Genomic DNA, 23016 nt, shown 5'->3' on the forward strand with positions numbered 1-23016 from the left:
TGACGATAGATATCTTTAATATATGAAATGACTAAAGCCACGGAGACTGAAGTGACTGATATTGGTCGCTGCAAAGGACTATAAAGTCAGAAGATGACAGTGGATTCATTATTAATTAGTATTTTTAATTATTTATTTATTTTTAGTTAAACGAGTTAGAAAAATAAAACTCAATGTTAGAAATTAGAAAAATCAGATGGCTGCCGTGTAACTGTTTCATAAGACGAAACACAAATCTTTAACTACTTTTTCAGACAAATACAATACAATTTAACATCGATACGAAATGAAACACTTAAATCGATTAAAAATCGATTACAAGGACCCTAATTTTTCACTATAAATAAAATTAACGAGTTAAGAATCGAACACATTCAATTAAGCAATCATCAATTAAGAATGAAGGCACTAAATAGTCGCTGGCAGTATACTGCGCCAGTAATGAAACAATTAGCCAACCCAGTACCTACCACAGAGTAATTAACTCGCCGTAACTCAATTACGTATCAATAATGTCGATGCAATAACATTACTCTGTGCTACAGTGGTAGTTCTTAACCTATACTATATGGATTATTCCCAACCGTCACCCCCCTCTGTCCCAACGGTAGAACAAAAGAGAATAAAAAGTTTTTTCCGTCCTACTTTTTGCGACGAGGGGACGGTTGGAACATATTTTATTCAATAACAGTTCCATCATTCACCTGATTGGTGATAGTGGGCTAAGGAGAGCACAGATGAACCTTTTTATTTTCATGTGGGGACGGAGCAGTGAGACGGGTTGGGAATAATCCGTCTAGAGTGTTATTATAAAGGGAAAAGATATGCATTTTTTATCTTTGTATTTATTGAAGTAACTCAAAAATTACTGAGCCGTTTTAATTTTTTTTTTCACCATTAAAAAGTTACAGCATAAGCGAGTAATATAGGCTACATTTTTAATGTCACGGAGACGAAGTCGCGAACAAAAGCTAGTCTATAATAATTAAAATATTATTAACATTTCATAATACGTTTATTGGATTTTACAATAAAATTCTCCATAGTAGATAATAATCGTAATCAATTTGTGCGTTAATTAAATTGTGTAAAGTCCGGTCAAGAGACAAAATAATTTGGCACACATTTTCCTCGTATATCTTCTTAAACTTAATGCAATGATATACTTTAGCTACTTGTAATAAAGTTAAATTTTGTGTGCAAGAATTGTAGTCACTTCAGACATGACACGTGGTTATCTTCAGGGGTTACCGAAACATGTCACTACGCTTTATATTAACCCAGAATATTAATTTAATACTAAATAGCTGTTGCCCACGCGAATATGTTTATTTTGTCAAGTACTCGTATACTTTGAAGTGGTTCGAAACTATAACACAACGATTGGCATCAGATGGGTGTAAGCAGTGAAAAGGTTAAAAGAATTTGGTACAATGACCATTTTAATGATGTTAACACTTGCAATGCTGCGAAATTTTAATCGATTGGTGCAACATATAAGCGAAATCAAAATTACATTGCATTGACCAACTCGTAATTAAAAAAAATGTTACATTGAAAACGGTGAAAGGTGAAAATGTCTAAAAACCCGTTACCGCAAATTGTACGAATGTAAATTTCAAAGTTTGCTTGTCATATTAAATGATTTTTATCTGCTTTAATTAATGTTTACTTAATGAGGGCAAAACCAAAAGCAATCTGATCAAAAATTGACTTTTAAAAACATTTTATTTTTGATTTGTTAAAAACAGTGAAAGTAAACGGTAAAAATTTTTTTTTAACTTCTATGGAATAAGCAATTTTATTTTATTTTGACTTTTTTCCATTTGAATGAAACTTTTAAAAACTTAATTCTTAATAACTTAATTCTTACAACTTTTAAGTTTTTTTTAACATAACCTTGAAAATTATATTAATATAACAAGTGTCATATTTCTAGAATATGTTACGAAATATTGGGTCGATGGTCCAACGCGAGTTATGTGACAGGGTGGCCCTTGCGCCCACACGCTGCCCACGCGCCATCCGCGCCTTGAGCAACACGACAGCTGGGGAAAGTGTAGCCGACTTAATTACTACCACCGGCCACTCTGATGGACCATAATTGATAAGCTATCTTAATTACACTACCACTTTCCCTTTCACAACAAACTTTAAACAGACGCTACAATTAAATTGATAGACAACATGAACGGAATAACATGATGGCACGTGTTTCTGAATATATATTTCAGACAAAATTGTTGATTTTTAAAAAGATAAGCAGACAACAAGATTACCGAAGAATTGGTCAAGATTACCGCAGAACATTTTGTTGTAGATTGTATTGCTCATACCTAGGGATCCATAAGAAGAAAGCTATGATGCTAAACATCCATTATCTTACCAATATATCAATCTAAATAAAATATCTAAAAGAATAAGTAGAAAAATATGACCAAGTCAAACAAATACACCAACCTTTTGGAGCGGACCCTGGTGTACCTCCAGGTGTTGCTGCTATAATGTCCTGAGCTGGAGGGACAGAGCAGCAGCTGCAGGCTATTTGGTCGCGGCTGTCTCTGCTTCTTTGCTCTCAACTTCACCACCTCTTCGATTTTCTTCGTTTCCTTGATCGGCGGTTTCTTCGAGTCCACACTCCATCGAGTCTTCTCATCAATATGAATAACTTCGTCATCCACCTCCTCGAGATTTAAATGATCCAGTCTATCTTTTATAAAACTTCTGGATCTCAATAAATCTGGGGTCAGATCTAATTTGTTCTTTCTATATTCTATCGGCGATGTCGGCGGCCTTCTAGGTTCGAACACCACCTTGGAATATTCATTGCTCCGACGCCACAAACGAGGCGATAGGGGCCAAAATCGCCCGTTATGTTGCGCGGACTCCATTACCATTTTCGTCGAAAGATTCACTTTTTATTATTACACTTCACACACTTTGAAACAATGCGACTTTATCGACGTTCACATATCACTGATTAAACTATAAAACAGAATGACCAGTTAGGTACAATTCGTATTCTATTCAACACATTTCTACTGACAAACAAACGGATTAAAACATTTCTAGAACGAGACGTCTGCGACATCCGATAGCGTTTCATTTACTACACAAAGGATGAACGGAAAGTGCATATCAATATCCCCCCTACAAAGTAATCACAATGCGTAACACCTACGACACATTCTCGATAACTCGATAATGCTGATGAATCAATTGATAGTAAGAATATCTAATGTAATACCGGGTAACGAAAAATATGTCCACACTTTTTCCTTTTCGAGATGCGTGATAAGAAGATAATACCAATCATAAAATTTGTAAAAATTAAAATGTATCTATCCATTCATATAAATAAAAATAAATGTATTTATGTTTGTACGCCTATATAAATCCACACAAGGCGTATAAATGTAACTTTGGAACAATATTATTGGGACTCCAAAGAGAATTTGTAACATATATATTTGATAATTTTATAGCTTATGTCTGCTCTCGGTTTGTTTTTAAATTGTAACAAAAAAAAAATTAAAAAAAGTATTAAAACACTGTCGTAACTTTTAACATTTTACCGTTCATTGAACATATTGGATTACATTACAAATTCAAAAAAAGGTTTGCGAATTAAAATGTATTCGATTATTTATCGATATTTTGAAAACATCATTTACAGTGAATGTTGTGTTAACAACAAATGTATGAAAACACGGCTATCCTTTTCATTATCTAAGGAAAAAAGTTTCAGTGGAACTTAGAAATTGTTCATAAATATACGTAAGTTGAACACATCTGTGGGAGGAAAGTCAAACATGGGATAATCTAAACAATAAGAGCAATTTTAAATTACCATAGCTGAAACTAGATGTAAAACCAGTTACGAATTTCGCCTACATTTCGTATAATCGTTGAAAGAGAATTTAAATTTAAAATTTATTACACCATATCTAGTATCGCCATAAAACTATGCATCGTGTCATTCTCTTTGGATCAGTGATGCATACATGTTAACGCCCACGGCTTCGTCCGCTTTGTGTCCCGAGTTCGATTCAACTATGATATATTATTTCTATAAAACCATGACATCTATAACGAAGTATTATCTCTATGTAGTCTATAATGATCGTTAAGAAATTTATACTTCGTTTAGTTTAACTATAATAGATTTGAAATGTGCGGTCAAGTATGTAATTAGACTTATCATCATCAACTTGCCCTTATCCCTTATGGAGGGTCGGCACAGTATGTGCTGCTCTTCCATACATCTCTATCAGCCGTCATATCTGAATCCACTCCTTTCTTAAGCATATCCTCTTTCACACAACCCATCCATACTTCCTTCGGTCTTCCTCTTCCTATGTATATGTAATAAGACTTATAAAATGTCTAATTAAAATATAGAAGATACAGAATTTCTACAGCAACTAACTAAACTAAACAGAAGACGATCTACCATTTCCAGTAGCATATTGATTCCTCAACCATAAACCTTTCATTCATCTACAATGACGTCATCAAGGCAACTATCAAATATTACATAAGAGTACCCTTAATGGTAGGACGTATCGTCGCGACGCAGCATACATAAACGGCCGTCAGGAAGTCGCATACATTACGCAGGACAATCCTGCCGTTGATATGCAAATGAGATCTAGTACGGATAGCAAGCTAGCTAGCGATTACTCGAACACTATATCACTCCCGTAACTAACATTATTACTATTAAATACTGCTTTTCATGTGACATATCAAATTTATGCAAAACAATTTGCAATTAAACTATCATATTATATTATAAATCCAAAAGTTTATATGGATGTATGTTTGTTAGCGTTTGTAGCCTAAACTGCTCTACGGATCTCGATGAAATTCGGCATATATGAAGAGGACAGTCTGGAAGAACACATAAGCTACTTAATTTTGTTTCTTTTTTTTATTTTACGCAGACGAAGTCGCGGGCGCAAGCTAGTAGATAAATAATTTTACGTGTAAGGAGAAAAGTAAAAATAAAGTTCGATGGCACACCTCTGGTCTATATTGAAAAAGCCACAAGTGTGTGTGTGTCTATACAGAACTATACTAATAGTTCCAACGCGTCAAATAAGTTAGTCGGACTATACTACTCGACAAAAGCTATACGAAACTTATACGCTGAGACGGTAGCGGTGAATCACAGGAAACGTTAGGGACGTGCTCATTGTCCTGCGTACTGACTCAGCCGGTGTTCTACAAACCGATGTAAAATCAATAGAAACACCACGATTTCAACGTAGAGGTCAAACTGACTTGTCTACTGAACTTGCTCGTACTAACCATAGTCCAAGTCAGTAAACGCCCCCTTTATTATAATTTTTATTGAACGTGAAAAAGTAACTTATGACATTCCCGCAAGCATCATCACCCGGAGATCACCCTTAACAGATCCGACCTTGTAAACACACAGACGCGACGCGTTTTTGTTTTGCCGCCAGATAATCCTAGTTATAACAGCAAAATTGGTGACGAAGCTATGTATATTTGGTATGTAGATATACAAAACATGTTGGCGAGTGACTGACCGCGGCAATAAGGCCACGGCCGGCTAGATGACATTAGTCTAGGCGCAGGCTGGACTGACGTCACACTATAAACTATTCAATTTCGCAAGCATTTGCTTAAATTGATAGCAATCGAAGAAATGTTGATTAACTTTGATATTATTAAGGCGGATTTTTATTACATTCTGACCAGTTTTTTAATGGAAGTAGGTGAAACCAATTATTTCTGTTCAATGCATAGGTACATAACATCATACATATAAAGAGGAAAACTTTGTTTGATTGAAATAAAATAACTCAAAAACTACCGGGCCGATTTCAAAAATTCTTTCCCCATAAAAAACCTACGTTGTCAATAACATAAACTATGTTTTATATTATTTTTTAATTTCACTAAGACGGAGTTGCGTGCGATATTATCATAAATATCTCAAATATGGTGATGATTCTAATGTGAGGATATTAGTTAAAATCCGTACAGCTATTCCATTCAGAATTTCGAATAGGTAAGAAAGTCTTGACCAGGTTAATAAGTTAACGAACTATTTAATTAAAAATGAAAAACATACGAACGCTATAAAAGTTTTAATACATCAAAGTGAAGGCGATAAGAAGAACATATTTAAAATTGACAAGCACGCCCCGTGTTATAAATAATTCATGTTGTTCTGATGGAGTCGACGATAATATCAACTCTCTATTAATACATTCAATTATTTAGACGAGGGTTACGTTCGAGGAATTGAAACAATTGCTGAGACACGATCGATCATACAAATGCGATTGCTTAGGAGATGCACACATGTATAAAAGTTCTAACACTTACAATGCCCTGACGACTTTTTTAATAAAAGTGTTGCTAAGCTACTTGGTAGCAGTGAAAGTGTTGAGTTTTTCTTGTGATTATCTTACTAATATTATAAATGCGAAAGTCTAGACGGATGGATGATGTTTGTTAAAGTTTGTTGAAATTTAGCATAGACGTAGAGGATAGTGTGGAAGAACACATAGGCTACTAACTCAGTGTTCTGGCCGCTCGTTTGTCCCCCTTTATTATAAAAAAAAAACTTTCGTTTCTTTTTCAAATTGCACTCCGACGGTCCCGAGGGCTAAAGCTAGTATTACATAATGTTACTCTGTAAAAGCGTAACACGATTAATATTAACAAAAGTAACATAATAGTAAAGTCATGAAAAGTGCAGTTTCTTTTAAGAAAACATCTTGGTGCTATTATAAAAGGTCCCAGTGTGTCTCTACCTTTATATAGAAACAGTGTCGCGACACAATAGCCGGAAAGCGACTCTCAACGCCAGGATGCAGAGGCGCGTGCCGACAACTGTGGCCCTTAACGACACTGCTCTTTGAAAACCTTTGGAAAGACGTTTGCAAACTGTGGTGGAGACATGTTAAGAAACATCTCTGTCTAAACAAAAGGTCACTAATGCATTTGAAAGTATAACTTTACTAGGTTTCACCCGCGACTCCGTCCGCGTGGAATTAAAAAACACAAAGTGCTTATGTGTTCTTCCAGACTATCCTCCATATCTATGACAAATTTCATAGAGATCAGTTTGGCAGTTTAGACTCTAACAAACATCCATCCATCCATCTAAAAATTTGTAAGTTAAGTGGACTTCGTCAATAGCTACAGTACTATCAAAGATTTTGCATAACACTGATGGCTCTAACCACTTTTTATTTTATTTAGAAACTTTGGTCACAGGAAATGACTGGATTTTTGTTTAATAATATCATTCGATGAGTAAACCACAGAATTTGTATTTATAACGAAGAACTCTCATTTAAAAAATAGACATCTTTTAATCCTAAGTGCGGGCGCACACCTTAAGCTATCGCATAACTGTTGTGCCATTGTTGATTGTCGATTATTTTGCAGCAAATTCATCTGTTTAGTTAGACAACTGAAAATCGAGTAGTGTGGTCACCTCCATATTAGCTCATAAAAATCAAAGCGCGACTAAACAGTTATGCGATAGTTTATATAAGAGTGCGCCCGCTCTTACTTTGGTTATAAAAATCTCTGTTCTTGTTATCATATTTAGATCGCCATTAAGTATTTCAGATTGGTTTCAATAAACCTTTCCACTCCAGGAAAGAATCCCGCAATTTATAATGTAGTAAAACGCGCAATGTAACAGAATCGCAATCTTTCCTCTTTAGCAGACAAAAGTATGTACTATGACATTTATTTAAAAGTAAACAACATGTCAAAATGAAGAGTAATGGCTATCCATCAGTATATGAGCTTCTTGACAAGTCGTAAATCTCATACGAGTTGGTCAATTTAATAAACAAATCTTTTTCAGATTTATGTGTCGTTCACGATTCGCGTCGGGTCGTATGACGGATGTTCGTGTATGACGGTTAACATCAATCATACAGAACAGCCTCGAGGATATTGTGATATCAAGTCACTTGATGGCAACATTTAGGGAACTAATTACACCCTTACAGAGGGCGTACTCATTTGATCATCATCACCAGCTCACTATACGTCCCCACCGAGGGGCTCGGACGGTTGCAACGAAAGAAGTTATGCCATCTCGGATTTTTAACGTAAATTAGACGTTACAACGATAAATGTGTTCAAATAAAATAACTTTGGTATACTTCAGTAGGAATAAATCAAATTTAATTGGGTACATATCTCGATTCTACACAGACTCACCGAAATTATTACACTTCGAAGAAATAATCAAATGAAATGTACTGCGCTACATTACGTATCATGTTTTATATCGAAGTTACGTTAAAACATTTAGTTGATATGTTAAAATAAAAACTTAGTGTTATTTCATGCATTAAAAGGCTTACTTTATTACATTGTACGAGCGCCTTGTTAAGACACATAAAATTGAATCCATATACTTAGAATTCAAACCTTTCATCCCTGTTCTCTTATCAATAAAAATAATTATTTCGAAACACAAAAATAACTAGATATCATTCTACAAACTATACAGATAAATATACATTGTGGATGCAAGAATACAAATGATATCCGCATTTCATATAAATATACAAGTCTAAAGTTGGGATAGCAAATAGCGTGAAGTGGAGAGTAAATAAAATGACATAGAACCCGGGGTAGAGGGAGCTAGTGTCGCTGAAATATCCAATCTTAGAATGGAACCTTTTACTCTACGGCGAATAGGATGGACGTCTAGACATGCTTTTGTGAATGTAATCGTATTAGTATACTTTAAAAAGTTAGTATTTTATTAATGCTGGCTTCTGAAGTTTTTATTTATTGTATCATTGTCTAGCGATTCATTAGTCTTAGGTTAACCGAAGTTTCGCTGGAGTAAAACAAGTTACGTAGTTCGGAAATTTTATGCAGTAATCGAACCAAAAACACTAACGAAAGCTTAAATGTAGCTGAGAAACCGGCTATAAATAATTTAAATTAAACATTATGATTATCTCACGACTAAAACGAAAGTCAGACTTTTACAATAATTATCTAGCAATTAGCTTGTATGAAAGGTAATTAGTACTTTTTTTTATAATCGATTTGTTAATTTTTCGCATAATCACACAAGAAAACTGTAAGCCTTTAATCTAAAATGGTCACCAGGAGCACATAAACAAATGGTAGCTAACGAAGTGACAGCAACAAACGCTCTAAAGCAATGAAAACATTTTGAGATAAACATCGCCTACCTTCACACAGCCGTAAAAGCGAACCAAAAGCGAAGCGAAGAGTCACGGAAAAAGAAGTGACAACAGAACACAGCATCGCGTACTCATTGCCGTATTAACAGTCGCTTATTGGACAATAAGGCAGTTCCTTGTGTCTTCGTAAGTAATTCGTAAAAAAAGAAACTTACTTATTTAAGAAGCCATTACAATACGTTTTGTATAGTAGATATCCTATCTTCTAACCGAATGAAGTGTATGAAAGTTTCGCCTCAAATCGCTTAAGAATCGCTTTCACGTCTGTGGGCTACAGTATTAAACATAGCCGGTCAATATTAAAAGCAACCTTGTTGCATCGCATCTGATTTATTCATTGCTTATTCGCGACACGAAGAGATAGGGGTGCTTTGTACATTAAAACACACCTCACATTTCTTTACAAAAACATTTACATGTTGACAACAGCGTATTCTCAAAGCCGATATTACGCATAGACACATAAGTACAATTTAAAATCTAAAATCCTAATTAAAGTGAATCAGCACGGTTCACTTATTTAAAACAAGTGCCAAGTTAGACAAAAGATAATTAGACAACAAACCGCTCTCGTAACCATTTTGGCTCTAATAGTGGCAGCCCTATCGTAGATACGCTATTATTCCGGGGACTTGGCATCAAGCCAAAGGACTCAGATGAGTCAGGCACTGGGAGTTCCTGCAATCGAATCGTCCACTTATGTCACCGTACGTCGGTATTTATAGCTTTCCGCAATTAACAATAACAATTACACGGCGATGTCTTTTTAAGGCGTACATACGTCAAAGGTGTGGGATACAAGACTGTTTAAATTTAGAAGACAATTACTGGGAATTTCAATGAATTACTTTTGACATAAACAATGATTTAAGTTATAATTAAATTTGTTCTATTAATAATACTGTTTCGCTTAATAAATCTACACTAATATTATAAAGAGGTGTATTTCTGTATGTTTGCAATGAATAAATTTAATAGATCAATTTTAAAAATTCTATGCTTATCAAAAATGGTAAATTAAAATCTAACAAAGACTGCTGCTATTATTGGAATAGATTTAAATAAATCGTTTTAATTAATTTACTTTCTTAGAGAAATAATACTTTAATATTAACTAGCTGTTTGCGACTTCGCACGCGTGGAATTTAAAAACATAGCCTATGGAATACCATGCCATATCTTTATGTACTTGTTCGACTTGTTAAATAAACGTTAAATTTTTATTGGCGATAAATTAACGTCCCAAAAGCTGTTAAACATTATGTAAGATTCAATAAACACTTTTAGCTTAAGACTTATGATTGCCTCATTAAAACTCAAAAAGGTATGTTTTATTTACGTATCAATGTATTGCAGATTTAAAATTTGTTAATAAAATGCCCTTAGTTTATTACTATTAGCCACTGAAGCAGGAAGATATGGTTTTTTTGAACTTTAATTAGGACAAATAATAAAGATACGATGCGTTTTAAAGTATGACTTCTGTTTAAAACGATCATAAAGTTTTTTTGTATAGTTTGTCGCTTGCCTAAAGGAAAATAAGTGGAAATTAGACTTCTTTTTTACAACATAAAATTGGTTCAACTTTAGACACTATTATTTCAATTTCACAGGGTGTTCCTTCAGTTAATGACAACACTGCGATGACGTCATCCACTCAACACTATCACATTCACGGGTCATTCAATTAACAAAACGATCCCTAGAAGTGACAATGACGTGATGAGGTCGTTCCATTTTTCTATCGTCAATAATGCCGCTCCCTTCCATTAACCAAATTATAACTCTACATTCATGTTGTGTCCTGACCTTAATTTGTTTATTTGTGTACTTACCTTTATTTTACGCGACCTGTAGGATATGTTACTTCGCGAATAATTCTCCAATCTTTACGAATTTTCGAGGCAATTTTCAAATAGGCGACAAACACATTTTGCCGATAACGATGTAATTACGTTTCACGACAAACTTCGCAAATGAGTAGGTTGTACCGATTGCATGTTGAAGTATTTAGCAACATTCTGAATGGTGTTAATGTAATATTAACTTCAGTCATATAATTAAACAAACATAAAAGGATTTAATTTATGCATAAATATTTTGAAATTGACAATACATTAAAGACCACCTGAAGTTTCATAACGATTTGAGAAACATTAATACGAGTTCCTAAATATCGAAAAAATGTAGAACGAAGTGACAATTAAAATTGCAAAACAAATGACAACTAACCGTATAACACAGCCAAAATACTTGCCCAAAACTATATTGTTATCTCCACATATATCTTTATTTCTTGTTCTCTATATAATATATTTTACAAGATTTGTATAAAAGTATAATTAAAGCATATTATATAAAAAAATAGAACACCATTAGCTGCGGAATCCGAAATATTGAAAGGGTCGGCAATAATTTTCGTGTCAACAGTATAAATTCACTGTACAGATAAACTCAATATGGTAATTGAAATGTTTGTATACTTGAAAAATAAAAAAATACTCTACAGTAGGAAAGAAATTCTAACACCCATTAACCAACAGTCTTCGACAAAGAATTATCCGTTTCGATTTATAAAATACAACGCCGCAATAAAAGCGTCGGTAACTCCTAACTGCGGTAGGCCTGCCAGTCATCACACCGGAATCAGACTTCGTAGTTTCCCAATTTGGTAGTCCCCACTGATGTTACCCGATACCGCGCAAGGAAAAAACATATTAATTTTGCAACTTAAATACTAGGTATACAACCTTTACACGACGATTAAACGCAGGCAAACAAATAAGGCTTCTTTCCGTTTAAAAAAAAACTCCCTATGAAGTTTGATACATTAAAGTTATGCATAAAAGAAATACCTCGCGGCGTGTAATTACATAGTCTCCCTTAAAAGTCGATAAACAAAAGAATGTGTAATAACAATCTTGAAGATATCTTTATAAGTAGACTAGCGACTCGTCCCTTCTTTACTCGGCTAGCAAATATACATTTTTCTTAATATTTTCACAATCATTTCCTGAGCCTACCCTATCTTTATCAGCCGTCATATCTGAATTCACTTCATTTTTACACAAGCTTGCTCTTTTACATGTATTTTCATCGGTTTTCGTTCTAAAACAATAAAACGAAGTTGCCAATGATACTGTAACAACAATCATTTGTATTATATAGTTAGGTTAAGCAATACTTATAGAAGGTATAAAAAGACCTAGTACAATAAAAGGAAACCGGAAACGCGGAAAAACGACAGGCAAATTATAATACAATTCTTTTGCAACTTCAATTTCGTTAAATCACGTTGTTTGTCTACCGTACCGAGAATCAGTTGTCATTAAATCAATTGCAAGAGAACAACACCTTTTCTCTGGTTTTCCTCACAATTTTAATTAAGCATCATTTAAATTACAGGAAGTGCGAGGTAAAAAGTAAGTGTTTTGGATTTCCTATTTCTGCGTTTCATTGCATAGAAATTAATTATTGTTAAAAACAATATAACTTAATAAAACCCTTATAAGCCTAAGAACGCTGGATGAATGTACATATAAAATCGAAACACACATTGGTATATAACGTGGATCGAACCTGGATGTACATGTACAAATCCAGTACGACCAGCGCTTAACAACTGCGCTACTTTCGCTCTTAAGGAGTTTCAGTTCTAACTCGGTTCCTCCGCAAGTAGGCTCGGAGCTCATCAGTGGGTACGTATAGTGATGTAATGACGATAAGCGGAATAGCAAATCCTATACCAATATAATAAAGTGTAAACACACACTACTTAGTGACGTAGGGTGTCAGCAATCACAGCATACTTTTGAATAATTGTTTCTTTAATAAAAAGCCCTACACGACACGCTTTAGGCTATATGTTTTAACGCTATTAAACTTAGAGATAAATACATTAAAAAAAAAGGTTTATGTGGGAAAGGGGCCATAAACTACAAGCTACCAACATTAAGGTTATCATGGTAATGGTAATTGCTATCAAAGGTCAAAGGCCTTCGTTGTTAACAACAAAACAAAGTTTAATTCCACGCGTATGCCGCCGCACGGGAACATCTAGTTCCTACTGGTATACAATTGCTACGTCACTTGAGATTCACGGTAATACGTTTCCCGCAATACGGTAAAACGACTAAAATGAATAATTAACAAATACGTGTTACATTCAATTCACAGTATTGTAATTATACTTTTAAATTATCTTAATCGCTTAGGAATTGAATCGTACTCATTAAGGACATTCTGCGTAAGATTCTTAACTAATGACTTCATTTACCTTAAAGGTATCTTCCCTAAAAGCAATTTACGTTTTAATTTGTCTTCTAAACGACTTTACCTAACTACAGGATAATATACAGGTGTCCGAATATAACACGATTAAACCCATCACAACTAAAAAGTTGCGTAGTTTAGACAGTTGAGAACTTCAAAATTGCCTTAATAAATTACAGCTTTTTATAATACAAAAACTTATTAATAATTTATATACGAAAAACACCCATATAAAAATATTTAATCATACTTTATGTATAGGCAAATCGCCTGTACAATGTCTGTCTTTTTTAGAAACACGATGATTTACAATGTTTCTGTTCACACGTAAAAGAAACGGCAAATCGTTGTTTTTCATATGTTACTCAAATAAGTATAAATAATTAGATAGAAAACCAGATTATAGTGCACTAGCTGTTGCTCGCGTCTTCATCCGTGCGGAAATAAAAATTGTAATAAATACAGCCTATGTTACTCAGATAGATTATTTTAGAATTAGGGAACTTAGAAATACATACAAAAACACATTTTTTTCCTTTATGTAGTATTAGTATAGATTACCTTACGTATGAACATGTTAGTTTTGATTAGACTGACAACACCAAGGAAGCAAAGTTGCCATGGTTGTGATTTGTGCATTTAATTTTTGAATTCTTTTTTAAATCTTAGTTAGGTAAAGGGGGATTTTGTCTTGGGAAAGACATGTCAATCCCATAGTGCTGCTAGTGGATCCTAAGCACCGAGCTGGCATAATCGTACAGCCGCTTCTGATGCTGGCTCAGCCAATATTGACATAATTATGCCTACATCGAACGGGTTGTGTTCTTGACATTTGCAATCGAATATTTGATGATTGTAAATAACAAAATAGAGTTATTATAATTTCATTCGATGTAGCTGTACGGGAACAGCTAGTTTTCTTATAAAATAAACTTTCTGCATGACTCATATGTATTCAACGATTCGATTACTTACGTTAATCGACATCCCTCAAACACATTATTATTAAATGAGTTTTGGATAAGCAGACGGTTTTTTTCGTTAAAATAACTTACATTGCGTGGTTCCTTAAGTAGCTAGTCGACCTTTACGATAATAACGCAGCCCTGTAATTACAGGTGGTACTTTTGAATCGTTTTTTATAATATCCATCCTTATTGCAATAAGATCAACACAATTTAATTACAGTCAAGTCTCGAATATTGAAGTTTCTGCAAACTTTATTACCTTACTTGGTCATTATTTACCTTCCTTTATTATTTTATAAGATGTGTTTATTTAAGAAAGACCATATAAAGCATTTTTCCTTTTGAGAATTAAAAATATTGGTGATTGTAGGATTTAACATTAGCAAAATTGATGTATTTGACTGCATTGTTAGAACGCGCGCACACTTTGACTAAACTATGGCAGAACTGTTTAGTCGCGCGCTTTGATTCCTATAAGATATGGAGGTTTCCACACTACTGGGTTTTTAGTTATGCAACTAAACAGTTGAATTTGCTGCGAAACAATTGACAATCGCACAAGTGTGCGATAGTTTAGTCAAAGATTTGCGCCCGGTCTAACGACCAAAAATAAATACAAGCGTAATTATACTCGAGACATTTTAATATTCTATGAATTACAGGGTACTTTATTTTATTTTTTTTATATTTAAAATTTAATGCCGCGACAGAACCACTTCGCTTTCAGAGCCGTGCGCGTGAATCTAAATTTTATCGTATTACAACAAGAACTATTTCCAACAGATTTGTTTCTGCCAACATCGGAATAGTTCTCGTTTGCTAATTCGCGTTACAGTTCGTAACTCGGTCTGTTTAGTCTGTGGTATTCATATGTCGATATATCAGTACTACAGGAGGCAATAAAATAAACCTCATGTCTTTGTTTAACCTCGTTTTAGATAATTTCGTTGAATTTCAGAGTATCGGAATGCAAGAATAAATTCATCTTCTTGAAGTAACTGGGTCTTTGATAAATCTTTTCTTTCTTAGAATGTAAGAAATTAAAAAAAAGTTTCTCTTATATTTAATTTGTAAACATAGACCTGAGTTTCCAGTGCTCAAAGCTATGTACAATTTTATTTTTTATGTTTAATCTTTCCACCAGAATATTTAAGATGTAATGCGAGGTTAGAAAACAGACGGTTACGCACATAAATATTTTATAAAATTAGCAAATTCCTTAATGATATCCTCAATTTTTTTTTAAAGCTTCGCACCGATAAAGATTTATTCAGGAATCCTTTTATAATACCTCTAACTCCGTTATCAGATTAGTAAAGAAATTTGAGACCTCCGGGCAAAGCACGAGTGTGAGAACACAATCAATTTGATCGATGAAACAGCTGATAAGGTAAATAATGGCCACAGACCGCCGAAATATTTCCAAGAAGGATTACACCTTGCACCTTCTCGGAATATCTGCAAATCATGAATGTGCACGAAATTTTAAACCATAGACAATATTATGAACAGAAACGATTTTCATTTGTTTTGAGATGTTTGACAGCCAGAGAATTTTCGCCACCAATAATTATAATAGTTTTAATAACTGAGTAATAATAAGCTATTTATTCTTTTTTATTTTATTATACCAAAAAGTTTTCTGTAAATTACTGTTTTTTTATTTTTTTATTTTAGTTCTTGTACAAATTCTGTTACAGAATGCTTTTAAATTAACCATAAATAAAGTTGTCAGTTTATTAAATTGACATCAAGGCTTACGACTGTAAATAAAATTTATTTAAACAAATTTTACTACAATAAATAATATTCTCACATATTTTATGGCGCCACTCCAAGATCAAGCAAAACCTTGCCCTTGTTATAAAAAAAATGAAATCCGTACTTAAAATCTCATTAAGAGAACAGAATATAAACTCTCAAGGGGCGGAATCGAGCGTCAGATAGACTTTTTCCCAACTTAATTAAATTAATATTAAAGACATCTTCAGTTTCCGGGTGATTTTCAAGGTTATTTAAGAATATTTATTTATGAGTGAAATAACTTTAACTTAATTCGAACTTATCTAGGCAATAATCAACTCTTAATTACACGGTCATTTCGAAATTAAATTGCTTAAGTGGTTTTTAATTAATGAGTAGCATTAAAAATAAATTAGTGGCAACACTGGCGCCCTGCTCCTGCGTGATTCTCAATGGCACAGAATATAAATTATATGATAAGGGAAAGTATTGCTTGACATATGTTTTACGAAATAAAGGATATTGTGGTTCGATACATTAATTTATGTAAAATGAATATAACAATTACGCCCGTTATACACGATATTGATCAGAAAAAAGGCGAAATTTCTTTTTTTTATGTTTGTTCAGTTCAGTTGTTCAGATAGCGCTTGCTAGCGATCCCACCTAAAGAAAGTGATGATGCAGTCGTATGACGGAACGCGCTAGCTTAGTAAATAGTAGTTCACTCTTCTTTTGAAGGCCTCCACGACATATTTGCGAAATTCCTTCCACTTAACTGCGGACTCTGCCAATGTCATAACTTAACGGCTTTACAAAAGTTTACTAATTTCAGACAAACGATTCAAAGGAGTCATAATATCATAAAAATGTGAAATTCGCATCATCAAAACATCGATGTTTCCGATACATGGTTCGATATTTAAAAAATATCGATAATTTTAAATATCGTATCAGCGTCTCGGCGCCGGCTGTTATTAAACAAATCATGTCTCGACCGCTGACTCACGCTGTCCACTCCGTCTAGGGCTGCTAACTTTCAAGAAACTTTTACGTACGAAAAGAGAACCTTGACTTGGCAGACGAAAATAAAAGTCATCGAGTGACTTGTTTTACTACCTACTGATTCTTAATCCTGAATGTTCACTATTAAAACTAGATGATTTCGGTTAAAAACCAAAGATTTGACAGCCCTAACTCCATCTGATCTATGCGGCGTGTTAATAACCAAGGCCTGAGGTGATTGCTTTCGTGTTTTCGAGTAATTCAACTCTAGAACCTCGAACTTTTTGCTCCATCTCGCTAGTCACGATTCACTTTTTATGTCGTTATTTTTTTCTTTCATTAACAAAACAAACTATGTAATTTCTTAAACGAGGTTTAGTAAAAACTAACTAAAGAGATATGTTATTTTGTACCTATAATCAGTTTCTGCAGTAAAACCGAACCATCTTCTACATATAAAAATCATATTTTTCTCTTTTGGAGAACTCCCCATGTTACGGGTACTACACAATACATAACGGATTGAGATTAAGACAAACTATCGTTTGGTAATAAAAGAAAGATATCAAAGAAAGAAATCTTTTCCTGTTATAAAAGTTTTCCTAGACGGTAATAATTTAGTTTACAGGAAGTTTTGTATCTGATAATCGGTTTATCGTAGTTTTAAACTTTCGCAAGCCACAGGGAGTTCCACTAATGTATTACTCCGGGATTGTTTCTAAATAAAGCTGGGCCTGACAGGACGCCGCGTGTGGTAAGTTGACTGAAGAGTAGGGTAGCCAAAAATTGGTATTTTTTATTCATGTGTATTGGACTCGTCTTAAGTCACAATTCCGTCCAGTAAACAAATGACAATGATTTGCGTGCAGATTTATCTCATTTATCTTACTTATAGAGTAACTGGCACGTGGATGTTTTATCTCTGCGAATCCAGTGAAAAAAAAAATTGAACATAAAAATACATCTTATAAAATATTCGATTTAAATGCTTATAAAGTCTCTACAAGACAAGATAAATGGCATCACTAGTGGTCCTATTTCCGACTGTCGTCCGTATAAACAAAGATCAGAGCGAAGAGGGGTTACGAAGTGCGTTAGGAAATAGGGCAGCGACAGACGTGCGTAGGGTTGCCACCTGATGAGGGTTTGAACTGGTTTGAATGTCGGAATTACGGTATAGACATCAAGATGTTTAAAAAAACAGAAGAAAGCAACAAAATATTGTGTGAAAGAGAATATACGTAAGGAAATCGACGACGACGTCTTCGTTTCAAATATGACATATACTGAGCTAACCTTTCGTAGAGAAAATAGCTGGCTGATAATGGTTTTCATCGTCCGATAAGAATTTAGGGTTGAGTTTCTTTTTTACTCTACTTAGAGTCAAGACACGACAAGCGTGTCTTCGCATCTACGAGCAGGTAAGTCGTCAGCCCTAAAAGTGCGTAGCTACTGCATGTCATCAATCATACTCTTCTCGTCTGACGGTAACAAATGACAATTCATTTCTGTTATGACACAATTTGGAATGTGGCGCTGCCTTTATATTTGACTAGCTGACTAGCAGATACGACAAACATTTCGTATGTCAGTTAAGTGAATGGTTAAATTTTTTTTAATTTATGAATCGTTCCATGTGTGAACAAAGTAACAGAAAATAAGCTTAAATTATAGAAATTTTACGTTTTCCTGTATAATTCTGCAAGCGTTGACATTTGTTTTAATACAATAACCTTTCCATCTGACAAATATTATGACTAAACATTTGCGGTAAAAATAATTTCTCACTAACACGCGTCATAGGTAGTAAGTATAAATGTGAATTTCTTCCTATAAATCCTTTTCCTTAAATATACAAACTGTTTCTCGTCCAGGCCATTGTATTTAACAACCTTTAAAACATGGCTCAAAACAACAAATATTTGAATATCTTAAAACCGTTTATCTTATTTGAATATGAATATAGTACAGAATACAAATTTATTTTAATATAAAGGATGTATGCGTTAAAAAACACAAATGACTAATGTGTACATTCGCATGTCCCAATACTGGTCATTCAAATTCAAATTAAAAAAAAATAAACAGCACATAAAACATACACAGATTATATTCACAGTTGTCATTGACCATCGATAAACTTCGCTTTCAAATTTCGAATTTGGAACGTTCGCGTCAATGCGTGAGTTTGAATATCGAACACACGGAATAACGCGAGGACCGCGCCGCGCGCGCAGCGGCCTGAGACTGGCTGGAGTCGGTCACACACCGTACAAATACAACTTTATTTTGTATCCCATTCACATACATCACATCAATATGTCGTGTGAACAGGACAGACAACTAAACTTCGATCATCGAATTGTCATGAGGGCGTTTGTTTCGCAAAGTCCGTTACGTCAAGGACGATTCATAAAACTAGACATGTCTAAAATTCCTCTAGAAATGTCAGCTGTGGCTACGAACGACTAACAGCAGAGTTCAAACTTATTTATAGCCTTGTTATTAACGCGCGTTTTATGAGGCCGTTATAACACTTACGAAATGAATTACAATTAACGCAGATAATTTATTGCATTGAGCTATTCAGATTTTTTTATTAAGATGTTTTTAGAAAATTAGGTCTTAAGTTAGAATCAAAATGTTTCAATTAAATATCTCTCGCTAATGAAAATGTTTCTACAAGTTCCTTGACATATTTTGAGTTAATGAAATAGTTTCACCCATTTCCTGTAATAATAAAAAACGTCTGCATAATATTATAAAATGATACGATAACATAGTCTGGTATTAGATAACTTAGCTTTAAACTATTCGTTTTAATATAAACATGATTTTACACTGTTACATGAAATTAGAAAAAAAGTAGATTTCTGTACTATTAAATAAAGCGTAAACATGCACTTCTTTGTTGTCCAAGATGTTAGCAATTACAGCATATTTTTGATTAATTATTTTTTTTTAATAAAAAGCCCTACACTTACTTTACGCTTTAGGCTATATATTTTTACGCTATCAAACTTAGTTGGTAAATTAATTGGATAAAAATCCTAATGTGGGAAAGAGACCATAAGTTGCTGCCAACATCAAGGAAGCATGATTGCCATGGATTGTCATCATGTCATGTCATTTTGACATTTGCTATTGATAAATTGACAAGTGTAAACGATAAAATTAAGTTTTTATAATTACCTACGGATAAAGCTGCATGGGAACAGCTAGTTTTTTTATAAAGACAAGGAAATACCTACAATAGGATAGATATAAAAGGGTATTAATTTAGTATAAATGTGAATTCAATTAAAATTTAATAATTACATGAGTTAAAAAATCGTTCAGAACATAAAGTGAATAAATCAATAAACTCCATTAGGCTATAATCCTTGCAAAATCGTGTAATGTCACTAAGAATTATTACCAATACAAAGTTTGAGGATGTTTCTAGAATAATGAATGACAGTAATCAATATTGTTAAGTCTCCGTCAAGAAGATTAAAAATATTTTACGACCGAATATAATCGTTGAATTTATTGCCTGAAATATATAAATACTATCGATTTATCACAAGTAATATAAATCCTACTTTTTAATTTTTTTTATACACGGAAACAACGTGTACAACAATCACCGTGTGTGAGGTCCTTGTACGAGTATACACGGATAAAGTTATCTGACCCGGTGGGCATAAATCAAACTTAATTATAATAGCTCACTAACGCCCTCATGTCAATAACAAAAAATGTTTCACAAGATTTGTACTGCATCTGTCATATCGTTTTTTTTACATCATTCTCTGAGCCCAAAGAATACTCTCACCGGGTCAGAAATCCTTGTATGACTATACACACCAACAGACAGAATTACGATCATGAGTCATGTAAACATCTACATTTGATCGTGTATCAACTATTTGTTTTAGAACATTCACGTCGTGAGTATAGTTCGTGACTTGACTTCGTTTCAAATGTCAACTGACATTTTTGTGAAATGCTTACGAAACACATTTCTCAAAGTTAAACATCCATTCAAAATGCATTGTAAATTGAATATTAAATAAAAATACATGTATAATCCATTTCGTTGTTTACCTTCATATCTGACATTACAACGGTAAGAAGTAAACAAAAAAACCAACGCTTCTCGAAAATGTTAACCGACTGAGAATAAAGTGTGAAAATAGCTCTATTCAACACATAACTCTTTACAAATGTTATTTCCATACGCGCATTCTATTATAACTGGCCTTCGAAACGTTTTAAAAATGTATACCAATTCTTTTTCTTTTATATTTAAGACATTTTCGTCACCACGAATTGCCAACGTCAAGTTATTCATAGAAGGATTAACCAGTCTATTCATTACTTGCATTATTATTAAGCGTGTCGGTTTATCTCTAGTCTATAAAAATAGCAGACAAAACACTCCTTACATGGCTTGCGTCGACAAACTTATGCTTCTTAATATTTTCTTTACAGTTTTATACAACCTTCACAAAAACAAAACAATTGTCAGCATTTAAAACTAAGTAAAAGACTCTCGTCTTTAAGAATCTGGCATCAAAAGTTGTCAACTTTTGAGATCGCAAGACGAAAAATTTGCGAAGAGATGACAAGAATATTCCTGTAGAAAAGCATAAAAAAAAATAACCAAAATTACCAATCGAATTGGAAACCACTTCCTTTTTTAAATCGGCAAAACAACAGTTAAGGCTAGATATTTCAAAATGTCATTCACAAATAGAAAAGCGACATCTCCGGCCCGTAATGGAGTCAGCTTGGAATGATGGCTGTCGTACAAACGGACGGCTATTAAAGTAGAGCAATTTGCATACCAAACGCTGATTGGAATCGAATAACTGATAGACCATTATCGATTTTAAGCGGCTTTGCCGCTCAAATCGATTCTCTTAAATCGATTTTGTCCGACGAACTCTGATAGCTAATTGGAAATATTTTTGATTAATGAGCTTTTATGGACTAAAAAAAAAATGTTTAACATGGAAATTGTCACAATAACTTAAAGCTACGGAGCGATCAAAAACTAAAACAAACAACGATTCCATGCAAATGTTACATCTAATAGAGTCAATACAGTTCAATCTAAAATCAATTTACGTTCTTTATTTTCCACTAGCTGTTGCCATCGACTTCGTCTAAGCAATATTAAGATAAAGAAGTAGCCTATAATAAGCCTGTCTACGTCAGCTACCCTTCAGTGAAAGTCCGGTTGAAATTGAGCCAGCCGTTTCAGAGATTACCCGGAACAAACGCGGCAGACAGGCAGATAGACAGACAGACAAAAAAATTTTAAACGCGACTTTCGTTATCAGCAACGCAAATACATGATATTCCCGAAATCTTAATTTATTAACATTATCTTTTCTACATAAAAGTTTGGTTAGCTTCCGTGAATACTTGCGCGGTAAAACATGCGTCAATACGTACAAACTAAATGGTTTCCAGTTTAAATATTGACAAAACGCTGATCGTACAATCAATCATCGTTGTCCAGGAAATAATTACACGGTGTAAAATTATAAACGGTTAGTTACCGAGACGAGACGATTGTATATTAATGATTAACACTTGGTGCACTCCGTCTGCAATCCATTACGTTGATGTGTTTAAGGAAGGCGCAGATTACAAGGCGATCGAAGCGCGAGCACGAATCGATGCCATATACGTAAACTCGCTTATCTGTCCATGTGATTAATTATTCAATGATATATTAATACATAATTAACTTTATAAATAACTAAGGACCGCAGTTATGGTATGATATACATAGATATGGG

The 23016-nt window shown here is 33.8% G+C and overlaps 1 protein-coding gene across 1 annotated transcript in view; it reads right to left on the reverse strand.

Moving 5' to 3' along the window:
• The window catches only part of LOC106111709 (focal adhesion kinase 1-like), a 46392-nt gene extending 26935 nt beyond the window's left edge, over positions 1-19457 (reverse strand). The window contains exons 1-2 of the mRNA XM_013293852.1: positions 19324-19457; positions 2461-2985 (exon numbers count right to left, since the gene is read on the reverse strand). Coding sequence (XP_013149306.1) covers positions 2461-2897 — 437 coding nt within the window. The 5' untranslated portion in view covers positions 2898-2985; positions 19324-19457. The remainder of the gene's footprint in view (positions 1-2460; positions 2986-19323) is intronic.
• Positions 19458-23016: the final 3559 nt, after the last annotated feature.

The sequence above is a fragment of the Papilio polytes genome, unplaced genomic scaffold, assembly GCF_000836215.1.
Source record: "Papilio polytes unplaced genomic scaffold, Ppol_1.0 DF824146.1, whole genome shotgun sequence".
Classification (NCBI taxonomy): domain Eukaryota; kingdom Metazoa; phylum Arthropoda; class Insecta; order Lepidoptera; family Papilionidae; genus Papilio; species Papilio polytes.